Source organism: Artibeus jamaicensis, unplaced genomic scaffold (assembly GCF_021234435.1).
Source record: "Artibeus jamaicensis isolate MK-2021 breed Jamaican fruit bat unplaced genomic scaffold, CSHL_Jam_final contig_519, whole genome shotgun sequence".
In the NCBI taxonomy this organism is placed as follows: Eukaryota; Metazoa; Chordata; class Mammalia; order Chiroptera; family Phyllostomidae; genus Artibeus; species Artibeus jamaicensis.
In genome coordinates this window covers 54,207,189-54,218,543 of record NW_026521871.1, presented here as the reverse complement: position 1 = coordinate 54,218,543, position 11,355 = coordinate 54,207,189, and the positions used below count along the sequence as shown (strand labels likewise).

Genomic DNA, 11,355 nt, shown 5'->3' with positions numbered 1-11,355 from the left:
ATGCCTCTGCCCACTATGACCAAAAACAGGCCAAGTGCATACACATTCACCCGTGTGGTTGTGCCTACAGACTGCTCCCTGGGCCCAGGCTTCCAGTGGGTAATGTGGCGGAACCAGCCCCTGTAGAGAAGTCAGAGATCCTGAGATCTCTCTAGGTTCCCCCCTCAGGACTTCAAAGTGCTCTCTGGGTCAGGACTGACTGGTAAAGTGAGTGGGTCAAACAAGCTCTTAAGGCCACACATCATCCCACTCTTCATCCTCCACCAACCCTCCTGACTGTTCAGAAGGGAACATCAGGATTGGAGTTGATTCCTGTCAACACAATAGAAGACTAATAACGTGAGACATAGCTTCCGGTGCATCCGGCTGCTGTGAGCGGGAACTGCGTCCCAGGCAGAGGAAACAGGACACACAAAGACACCATGGCAGAGAGGAAGAGAGCTGCTAGTTGTTGAAAGGAGGTGGGGTGGAGAGGGAAGATGGGAGGGCTTTGAACGGCGAAGTCCCGACCTGGTTTCTAAGACCCCCTTCCTCACTTTGATTCCCCATTGCCCATCACTGGCGCAGTCTGCTGCCGGAGCTGCCACTTTATCAAGGGTCCTAAGACTTGAAATACACCGAGGAGACCCGGGCCCCGCGAGAATCTCGAAGTGTCGGATCAGCATTAAACAGCAAAGGGACTATCAGCTCGGGGTCGCCGTCCTTATTGTTACGTCAGGACTCACTACCCACCCCAGGGTGGCAGGGACGCCAAGGACACAGGCTCTGCCGTTGGGCTGCGGGTGGAGCGCTCCTTCGGGAGGTACTAAGGTGCCTAAGCACTCGGGCTTGAGCAGGGTAAAGGAATGGAGGGCTGGGCAGAAATGGCTGGGGTTCTGGGAGGGGTCAGGGTCGGGGCCGGGGTCGGGGCCGGGGCCGGTGTCGGGGCCGGGGTCGGGGCCGGGGTCGGGGTCGGGGCCGGGGTCGGGGCCGGGGCAGGGACATCGAGTGCGAACTCTCGAGCGTTTGGGGCCGCTAGGGGGCTCTGCGCTTGCGTGCGTGGGCTGACACTTAGGGGCGGGGCTGCGGCGGGCACGCGCGCGCACGCGTTTTGTGTCACGGGGCGGGGCGGGTGCGGATCTCGCGGCCTGGGTCCCGGTTCCACAGCCCGCGCCGCCTACCCTGCCCTAGCGCAGCCCGGCTCGGCCCCATGTACCGCGCGCTGTACGCCTTCCGCTCGGCGGAGCCTAACGCGCTGGCGTTCGCCGCGGGCGAGACCTTCCTGGTGCTGGAGCGCAGCAGCGCGCACTGGTGGCTGGCGGCGCGGGCGCGCAGTGGGGAAACGGGCTACGTGCCGCCCGCCTACCTGCGCCGCCTGCAGGTGAGTGTGCCCCGTCCCCACCGGCCCTCCGCGGCCCTTAGGTTGGGTCCTGTTACTGGCTCGCACTACCAACCCCAGAATGCTGGGTCTGAGAAGGAGTTTGAGAACCTGACCCATGGCTTCCCCTGGTCTGACGATGGCCCCATTTCTTTCCAAACCCACCAGGACTAGGACCTCAAGAGCTCGCACCCCCACATTGCACCTGGCCCTTGACAGCCAACTCTAGGGACTTAAGACCTACCAAAAACCTGACTCTGGAACTGAGACTCCTCGGGATCCCAGACCCATTGGGATCCCATATCTGAACGCTCATCTGAATAGAATTCAAGCCCCACCGAATTCTGACCAGTTCCCCAGATCCCTAATCGGTCCCTTTCCTGGATCCCAAGGACCCCACACTCTTGCCTCCCACCCTCAGATCCCCAATTGGAGCCACTGCTTCCACCATGGAGACCCGGCCACCCTGGACACTTTCCACAACCATCTTCCCTGTCCTCACCGCTCCCCAACTTGGACCCTGGAGCCATAGACACCCCCGGCCCCTAGATGTCTCCCAAAGCCCTGAGACTTCAGTGTCTTCCACTGTCCTATACTCAGCCACTCCCTAAGCTCTTCTAAGACCACCCACCCCCTCTGAACTGAGGCTGTCAACTGGAACTCCCTGGTGTTCCAGGAACTACTCATCTCCTTCCCCCAAGTCTCAGGTCCTGATTTTTCAGGCTTCCTTTTCTTTGAAAGTGAGGGAGTTCCATCCCTCTTTGTGCCCAGCCTAAAGTGGGGGCTCTTCCCATTGTGAGGAAGTGAGACCTCCCCATGGCCTCCCCTGTTCTGACTGGGCCCCCATATCCTTCCAGTGGAGACTACAGCCCTAGTTCCTGTTTCCCCAAGAATAGTCCTGCTGTCGGGTTTTGATGCTGGTCACCAGCTGGTCACTTCTGACCACAGGGAAAGAAGGCCTGGAGCCTCCAGGCCTGGCCAGTGCCCGACACCTCCAAGGCCGTTCTAGTCCCTAGACTTAAGGAACCATCCTGTCCCAGCTTAGTTAAAAACAGAAATGACAGGATAAATGTGGAGGTGTCCTCTGGTCTTACCAGAGGAATGGGCCCTGGGCAGGGCCTTATCCCACGTAGGGGTGTCTGGAGTGACAGTGGGCAGTGGTGGATGTCAGGGATGCTGGGTCTGGAGTGAGCATGTGAGGCCCAGGCTCTCTGGGGCTGGGGGGCTATTGCAGGCCCCTGAGGAAAGTCCTGCTTCTTGTACCTGGGCCTCCCCTGGCCAGGGCCGGTAGGGCTGGGTGTTTGGGGAAGGCAGAGAGGCTGCCATTCGCTCTGTGTCTTGGTTTCTTTCTGCAGATCTCCCTGCCTCGGACTCCCTGACGCGATCATTCTGACTCTCCCTGTGTGTGTGTCTTTCTTTCCCCGACACTCTGCGTCTGTCTCAGGCTCTCAGTTTCTCTCTGCGTTTTCTCCCTTTGCCTGTCTCTCCCCCGGCCCCCCACCCAATCTCTGTGTCTTTTTTCCTCTGTATGTGTAGGCCTTTCTCTTTCTGTTCCCATTTCTGACTCCTGTCTCCCTGCACTCCGGCAAGCCCTGTGCTACCTGCAGGGCTTTGCTGACCTCTGTGTCCATCTATCTGTCCCCACAACGGAAGCTTTCAAACCTGCTCTGTAGTGACGACATCTCAGTTCTGAGACTCCTGTGTAGGCTGATGGATGGTGTGTGTCAGGGACAGAGGAGGGGTGGAGGTAGCTGGTCCCACTGCTGCCACCCCCTACTCCCTGCCCCATGCTGGGCAGGCTGGGTAGATTGGGCCCCTGAGTTGCTGGGGATAACAAAACAGAATCTGGGACAGGTTCTTATGTCTCATCCTTTGCCACAAACACAGAACCGATGCTTTTGGGGTGGGTCTGGAAGATTCCTGGACCAGCTTGGGGGGATGAGGGCTGGTTCAGGGGTGGGGAGAGGAGATCCCGTTGGCCTGTCTCAGTTACTAGGACCTGCAGAAGGCTCTGTGAGATCAGGGCTGTTCTGGAGTGTGACCTTGGTTTTCTGAGCCATCAGTAAGGTCCAGGGTGATTTGTTAAGGGCTCCAGACTCTGCAGGCTCCCTGCGTGGCATCTCAGCCTGAGCTCTGGGGATAGACCAGGCGTGTACTCCTGGCCTCACACTGGGGGTCCCTGGCCTATGTGTTTGCTCTGGACTCCTGGTTTTCAGAGACATCTTAGCCCAGAGCCACTCTGTGGGCTAAAAACCTGAGCAGGGCCCCCACGTGCCAGGCCTCAGCTCCCTGAGTGATGCAGTTTGAGAACTCCATGTCGTGTTCTAGTCCAGCTTTCTGCTTTCACATCTAGCATTCTAGGCCTCAGCTGTTGTGGTTTTCTGTCTGCCCCAGTTCTAACTGCGCCCCCCCCCGCTCCCCCACCCAGGGCCTAGAGCAGGATGTCCTCCAAGCCATTGACCGGGCCATCGAGGCTGTACACAATGCAGCCATGCGGGATGGTGGCAAGTACAGCCTGGAGCAGCGTGGAGTCCTCCAGTGAGTGGGGGTGGCGGAGGGCACCTCCCAGTGAGCACAGTGGGTAGGGTTCTTCAGTGGGTACTGGGGAGGCGCTGGGGTAGGGCTGGGGTTAGTGCAGAGCGGGGTGGAGCGTAAGGGAGGTGGGGCGGGCCTGGGCTGTGGGGGACCCATGCATCCCACAGGGAGCATGTGATGTCTCTGGGAGTTATGAGGTGACAGCTCCAGTGATCTCCCTGTCCCTTAGGAAGCTGATCCATCACCGGAAAGAGACTTTGTCCCGCAGGGGCCCCTCTGCCTCCAGCCCTGCAGCCATGACCCCATCCACAAGTGACCATTATCTGGATTCTGCTGCTGGCAGGCAGCCCAATGGGGTGTGTCGTGCTGGGTTCGAACGGCAGCACAGCCTGCCTAGCTCTGAGTGTCTTGGGGCAGACAGAAGCCTCTACCAGGTACATGGTGAGGACAGCCTGGGGAAGGGAGGTGGGTGGGTTTCAGGCCTTTGTCCAGAGGCCCGAAGGGTCCGGTCAGGGCAGCAATAGCTGCCCAGAGCCACAGCCCTGCCCATGCCAGGAGCACGGGGCCCTGGCCAGGCTGGCAGCCCACATGGCAGCCCGCCCTCTCCGATCTCACTCGTATCCTCCCAGATCCCACCGCAGCCTCGCCGAGCAGCACCTGCCACACCCCCTCCACCTGTGAAGCGCCGAGATCGCGAGGCCCTGGTGGCCTCGGGCAGTGGTGAGAGGCAGGGCTGGGGGAACTGTGGGGGCTCCGTGAGCTTGGAATGCATGCTCTGCTATGTCAGGGAGTTGGGGGCTCCAGGCTCAGAGGAAAAACAAAGCACATATTGCGACATCTGGGGGCCGTGGGCTCAGTGGGGAGTGTCTGGCAGAGGAACTGGGCCCTGAACCAGGGACAGGGGCTCTGGGCTCGGAGGGGTCGGGCCCCTGGGGGCTGCCCCAGCATAGTATCCACTCTCTGCCCACAGGCGGCCGCAACACCACGCCCTCCGGGGGCAGCTCTGTGTCCGGCAGCTCCTCAGTCAGCAGCACCTCCCTTGACACGCTCTATACTGGCTCCAGCTCGTCTGAGCTGGGCCCCAGCGGCTCACCCACACCCCCGCCCGTGCCCCGCCGCAGTACTCTTACCACTGTGTCCCAAGCTCAGCCCCCTCCCTCCAAGGTGCCAGCCCCTGAACCCTCTCCAGAGGAGGTGGCAGTTGATACACCCTCAGTCCCTGATGAGCTGGAGGCCCTGGGTGCGCTGAGCCTGGAGACCACAGAGGAGAAGGCAGTGGCTGAAACAGTCGTGCCCAGGACCATCGGGGCAGAGCTGATGGAGCTCGTGCGGAGAAACACTGGCCTGAGCCACGAGCTATGCCGTGTGGCCATTGGTGTCGTGGTGGGTCACATCCAGGCCTCTGTGCCAGCCATCTCACCTGTCATGGAGCAGGTCCTCCTCTCGCTGGTAGAGGGCAAGGTGAGGGTGGACACTAGGGCCAAGGGCCTCCCCATCCTCGCACCACCCTGCCACCCCACCCCTTCCCCACCCCCACACTTATGCCCACCCTTTAATTGACAGGTGCATATGGAGCTCTAGCTATGGGCCACCACCAGTGTGCTGGGTGCTGTGACATTTAAGCTGATCCCTTAAGCAGACTGGGAGGAAGAGCATTCTAGGCAGGGGCTCAGCCTGGACAAAGGCCCTGGGGCAGGACTGAGCTGGGATCACAGGAAGCAGTGGGATGAGGCCAGCATGGCTGGAACACAGGAAGTGAGCGTGCAGGTGGTGTGGGAGGAGGTGAGACATGGGGCAGGTGACAGGTGAGACCAGATGTGTTGGCCAAGTGTTCTCTCTGGCTTCAGGGAAGGGATGGACGTAGGGCATGAGTGAGGGCAATGCCTTGCTGACCTTGGCATTGGAGAGGAGGGGGTGCTTCGAGGACTCTGACGGAGACCTAAGTGCTGACTCAGACATGGGTGAGGTGTGTGGGCATCATAGAGTGGGGTCCTGGTCAGGGAGCAGGATTGGAGGGCAAGGAGCCCAGCTTGCACAGTGGGGCCTCCCGGGGCTCCATGGTTTCTGCAGCTCAGGTTTGGGGTCAGGAGAGCAGTGGGGGGATGGCTTGCCATGGCTGGCACTGCTTGGCTGGCAGGGTTCGAGGGGAACATGGGAGGTGGGTAGATGACAGTCCTGGTGCCCTTTGAGTAGAACTGGAGGGTGGGGTCTCAGTCTCATTTGAGCGGTGACAGAGGCCACGGCTTCCTCGTGGAGGAGGTTTATCCAGATCTGAGATGAGAGGCCGTCTGCTGGGAAACCCACACACACACACACGCTTTGAGCAGAAGCCTGTCCCAGGAAGTTATCTAGATGGGGGGCAGTGGCATTACCTGGAGGGGGATGAAGAACTGGGCTGGTATTTCTGGGAGCCCTGATGTTGAGGGATGGCCCATGGGAACAGGTGTTCATGGAAGCTTGAGGGGGAGCAGTGGTGAGGAGGGAAGATAACCCCAGTTTGGTCCCCTCACAGGTCCTAGGACACTGACCAGGGGCAGCTCTGGGAGGTGAGGCCTGGATCCCTTGCCTGACACTGAACCTGGTGCACAGTGACCTCATGCCCGTGACCTCAGGGCCTAGGTTGGGCTCCAGGTTGGGGGCTTCCTGGAGATGGGGGAGAGCCTGCTAAGCCCCGCCCCACCCTTTCCCCCCAGGACCTGAGCACTGCCCTGCCCTCCGGGCAAGTCTGCCACGACCAGCAGCGGCTGGAAGTGATCTTTGCAGACCTGGCTCGGCGGAAGGACGATGCCCAGCAGCGCAGCTGGGCCCTATACGAGGATGAGGGTGTCATCCGCTGCTACCTGGAGGAGCTGCTGCACATTCTGGTGAGGGGTGGGGGCCCACAGCTGTTCCCAGTGTGCAGAGCAGCCACCCCACCCCGAGCCGTTCTCCACTGCTCAGGAGTCTCCCTCCACGTTCTCAGCTCGCTCACGTGTGGCCACACGGCTCACACTGAGTGACTCTGTCACACTTCCTCCTCCTCCCAGACTGATGCAGACCCTGAAGTTTGCAAGAAAATGTGCAAGAGAAACGAGTTCGAGTCTGTCCTGGCCTTGGTGGCCTACTACCAAATGGTGTGTGTGAGACAGAGGGGCGGGGCCTGGATGGACCCCGGGGGGAGGTGGGCCTCTAGGCACTAAGCACACAGGTCCCCTGCCAGGAGCACCGGGTGTCGCTGCGGCTGCTGCTGCTCAAGTGCTTTGGGGCCATGTGCAGCTTGGACGCAGCCATCATCTCCACGCTCGTGTCATCCGTGCTGCCGGTGGAGCTGGCACGGGACATGCAGACAGACACGCAGGGTGAGGCAGGGGAGCTTCTTGCCATCTGGAGAGGGGGGTTCCTGCAATCTGTAGGGACTCTGACTGCCTTTCTTGCCCCCTCAGACCACCAGAAACTCTGTTACTCCGCCCTCATCCTGGCCATGGTCTTCTCCATGGGGGAGGCAGTGCCCTGTGCGCACTATGGTAAGAAGGCAGGTCACTGACCAGCTCACTGTAGGGAGCCCAGAGCCAGCTGGAGCCCGGATCTGTGGCCTGAGGGGCTGGGGCCCACTGACGGGTGTCTCCAGGGAGGCTGGGGATACGGAGCAGAGGCCAGGGCTGCGGACTTCTGTTTGCCCCTCTCGCAGAGCACCTGGGCACCCCCTTCGCCCTGTTTCTGCTGAGCATCGTGGAGGACGGGCTGCCGTTGGACACCACAGAGCAGCTGCCAGATCTCTGCATGAACCTGCTTCTGGCGCTCAACTTGCACCTGCCAGGTCGGGATGGGGCCCGGCCGGGAGGTGGCTGGCCACTGCTCGGGGCTCTGCAGGCTCTGCCCATACGCTCACCCACACCCATGTCCTTCCTCAGCCCCCGACCAGAACGTCATCATGGCCGCCCTGAGCAAGCACACCAACGTCAAGATCTTCTCTGAGAAGCTGCTCTTGCTCCTGAACAGAGGGGGTGAGGGCCCAGGAGTCCCGTGACTCTGTGACCTTATGACTCCCGGGGGTGACTGGGCGCCCCACGAGGACCGCCCTGACGTCTCTTTCGCCGCCTCCTAGATGACCCCGTGCGCATCTTCAAACACGAGCCGCAGCCGCCGCACTCTGTCCTCAAGTTCCTGCAGGACGTGTTTGCCAGCCCCGCCACGGCTGCCATCTTCTACCACACAGACATGATGGCGCTCATCGACATCACCGTGCGGCACATCGCGGACCTGTCGCCCGGAGACAAGGTGTCCAGAGAGGGCTGCCACGGGGACAGCAGTTGTGTAGAGACTGACACAAAGCGGGGGGACGTGATGCTGAATGGGGACAAGGGATGGGGCTGCTCCTGGCGCCAGGAAGCATGGGAGGTGCTCAGGAGCCCCACCGATGTGCCAGGCCCCAGAGGAGGCAGCCATGAGGCGACGTGGGGGGTGGTCTGTCCGAGAAAGCTGGAGTGGAGGGAGTGGTGGGAGGCGCCGAGAGGAAGTGGGATGTGGAGGCTGCGAGGGCTTCTCCCAGGAGCGGGGTACATAGGCCCGAGTTTGGGGAGGGCCCCTGATCTAATGGACACCCACGGAATGGCCCACGAGGAAGTAGCTGGCGCTGTCCGGTGGCATGGGCGGGTGGGGAGAGCCTGGTGGAGGGAGGAGAGCTCAGGGTTGGGTGTTGAAAATGGGTCAGGCAGGGGTTGATGCCGCACTCATGTTGAGCAGGCGATGGATGAGGCGCTGATTGCCAAGGTGGGGAGGTGCTTCGACACGGGGGCCGTAGGACGGCTAGAGTTATGTTTTGATGTGTCAAGATTGAGAAGATCGCTTCTAGACGTGCAGGCACAGAGGACATCAGGGAGGCAGCCAGGACTGCAGAGACACCTTGGCGTTGTCTGTGCGTAGATGGAGCAGGAAGCCTGTGGCAGTGTGACTGCGTCATGAGAGGGACAGTTCAGAAGGAAGCTCAGGCCCCAGCACAAGACCCTGAGGGGTAAGCAGGGAGAAGACACCCAGGAGGAAACTGAGGGAACGGAGCCCAAAGCCGCGTGTTTGGAGGAGGGAGTGAGCCGTCTCCACAATTAGGAGCCTGAGTAAGAGAAGCACTGAGAATTGGCCACTAGATTTGCCACACAGAGGTCAGTGGTGGTGGACAGGCCGTGTTTGGAGTGGAGGGAAGAGAACGTGAGGGAGGGGTTGGAAGCAGTAAGTGGAGACAAGTCTCGTGAGCGTCTGTGAAGGGGAGCAGGGAAGGAGGCGTCGCTGGAGGGCCAGGGAGGGCGCAGAGGGAACCATCCGGTAAGCGTGGAGTGCTGGCTGATGTATTGCAGGGCAGGGTGGGGGGCGCTGCAGAAAACGAGTGGGTAAGGTCATGGGAGGATCCAGGCCCATGTTGGGGGAGGGCCCCAACAGTTCCCTGCCGGTGAGGGGGCAGAGAGGTGCCGGTGCTGAGAGAAGACAGGGCTCCCTGAAAGGTGGCCTGTTTTCTCCCTGGAGCACAAGGCCAGCTGACTGAGCGGTTTGGGTTTGCAAAACAGAGACAGTGGGCAGTGGCACTTTGAGGAAAAAGTGAGCACAGCCTAGAAAAGTGGGGGCAGTCCCAGACAATGTGTGTCTATCAAAGTTTGTGGTAGGGAAGGAGGTCAAGGCCTGCGCCTGGCTCTGCAGCTGTCCGCTGCTCAGGCGCTGGGTCTGACCAAGGGTGGGCGTCAGCAGGGTGATGCTGCCTAATCTGACATAGAGAGAAATGGGGCAGGGCAGACCCAGAGAGAAAATGCTGGGTCAGGTCAGTGCATTGGGGCCTCAGGGAAGGGAAGGAGCAGCTTGGGGCGTCAGATTGGAGTGGCTGGTGGAGCTCTTTAACCCGAGGTGCGGGGAGGGAAGTTGGGGTTGGGAACTGGAGATGGAGTCAGAGCATGTGGAGGCTGTAAGACGATGGGGTGGGGTGGGCTTTGGTGTGTGTGCAGAGAGACAGGTTAGAGAGGATGCCTGCAGGTTTGGCCTGTGCATCTGAACAGACAGCGGTGAGTTTGACGGCGGACGTAGGGGGTTGAGGTCCCTTTGAGATATGCAGAGATGACCAGCGGCAATTGCATGGTTCTCTTCTGGAGCTCACAGAAGTCTAGGCCAGAGGTGCGGGTGTGGGTCATGTTTGGAGCTGTGGGTGTGAATGCGATCTTCCAGAGTGAGGGAACAGTGAGAAGCAGAGGGCCCCTGAATTCATACAGCGTTACCACGAGGGTGCAGCATTGGAGGACGGCGGCAGGAGCTCAGCACTGCTTCTTGCCACCTTGCTGAGCCATGCCTTCTTAGGCCAGCCACCTCTGGAACTGTCTGCATCTCAGCTGATTCATTCACTCACTCACTTATTCAACTATCGAAGGCCACTTCTGTGCCAAATACACTCTGGTGCTGGGCATGTGACCCTGATCTTCACTGGTGTGAGCTGGTCCACAGCCACAGGGTCCATGTAGCTGCCACAGGGCCTGTCTGTCTCTGGCAACAGTGCCTCCTTGGGGTCCGTGAGCTTGCCTGCTCTTCCCACAGCTGCGCATGGAGTACCTGTCCCTGATGCACGCCGTGGTCCGCTCCACACCCTATCTGCAGCACCGCCACCGGCTCACTGACCTGCAAGCCACACTGCGGCGTATCCTGGCTGAAGAGGACGCCTCACCCCAGTGCCAGATGGACCGCATGATTGTCCAAGAGATGTGCAAGGAGTTTCCAGTGCTGGGCGAGGCCCCCAGCTAGCACCTTCCTTTCTTCCCTTCCCTGCAGCCCTGGGCAGGGATCAGAGGACTTGGGGCTTGGCCCTAAGAATGTTTTGCACCGACAGTGTTAGGGGATGTGGTGGTAGAAGGGACCTGAGCAGGGCCCCCCACCAGAAGTAGGGTTAATGCGAGGGGCCAAGTGCAGAATTGAGGACCACGCTCTGGGAACAGTGCTGGGGCAAAGGTAGTTTGTGAGCTGAAGTCCATCTGCCCAGGCTGCCTGTTCAGCATGTCCCCCCACCCCCACTCCCCATATACACATGCACACTCAGAGTCCTGCTGCTGCTGCTCCAGGCTGAGCCAGAGCCCTGTCCCCACCCGTCAGGTCTGTGTCCTGGCCTTCAGCCAGCCATGTCCTTGGGGTGAGGGGATTTCCTGCCAGCTGTTTTTTTTTTTGCCTTAGCTTTGCAGTAAATGCTGCTCATGTGCTTCCCCTGCCCTTGGGGGGGGGGGGTTGCTACCCCTCATTCCCACCCCCAGGGGCCTTGGCCAAGCTGCTGCTTTTAGAGCAGAATCTTGGAAACGGGCCACTCATCGAGCCTCACAGAACGGAGTGATGGCACTGAGAAAGCCAATGACAGATTCTATTTTCTCTGTAAAAATGTAGACTGGAAAGCCATGTGTATTTTCCTATGTGTCGCTGCTCACCTTTGGAAATAAATCACAGGCCTCTGCAAACAGGCTTCCCAGTACAGT

The 11,355-nt window shown here is 60.2% G+C and overlaps 1 protein-coding gene across 1 annotated transcript; it reads left to right on the top strand.

The window, feature by feature from the left end:
• Positions 1–1,104: 1,104 nt before the first annotated feature.
• Positions 1,105–11,355, top strand: NCKIPSD (NCK interacting protein with SH3 domain). Its single transcript, XM_037128623.2, has 13 exons — positions 1,105–1,360; positions 3,786–3,895; positions 4,122–4,326; positions 4,522–4,612; positions 4,863–5,353; positions 6,586–6,756; positions 6,919–7,005; positions 7,092–7,230; positions 7,315–7,395; positions 7,560–7,688; positions 7,783–7,875; positions 7,977–8,149; positions 10,436–11,355. Exons 1-13 carry the CDS (start codon positions 1,190–1,192, stop codon positions 10,637–10,639), a joined length of 2,145 nt encoding a protein of 714 aa, XP_036984518.2. The 5' UTR covers positions 1,105–1,189; the 3' UTR covers positions 10,640–11,355.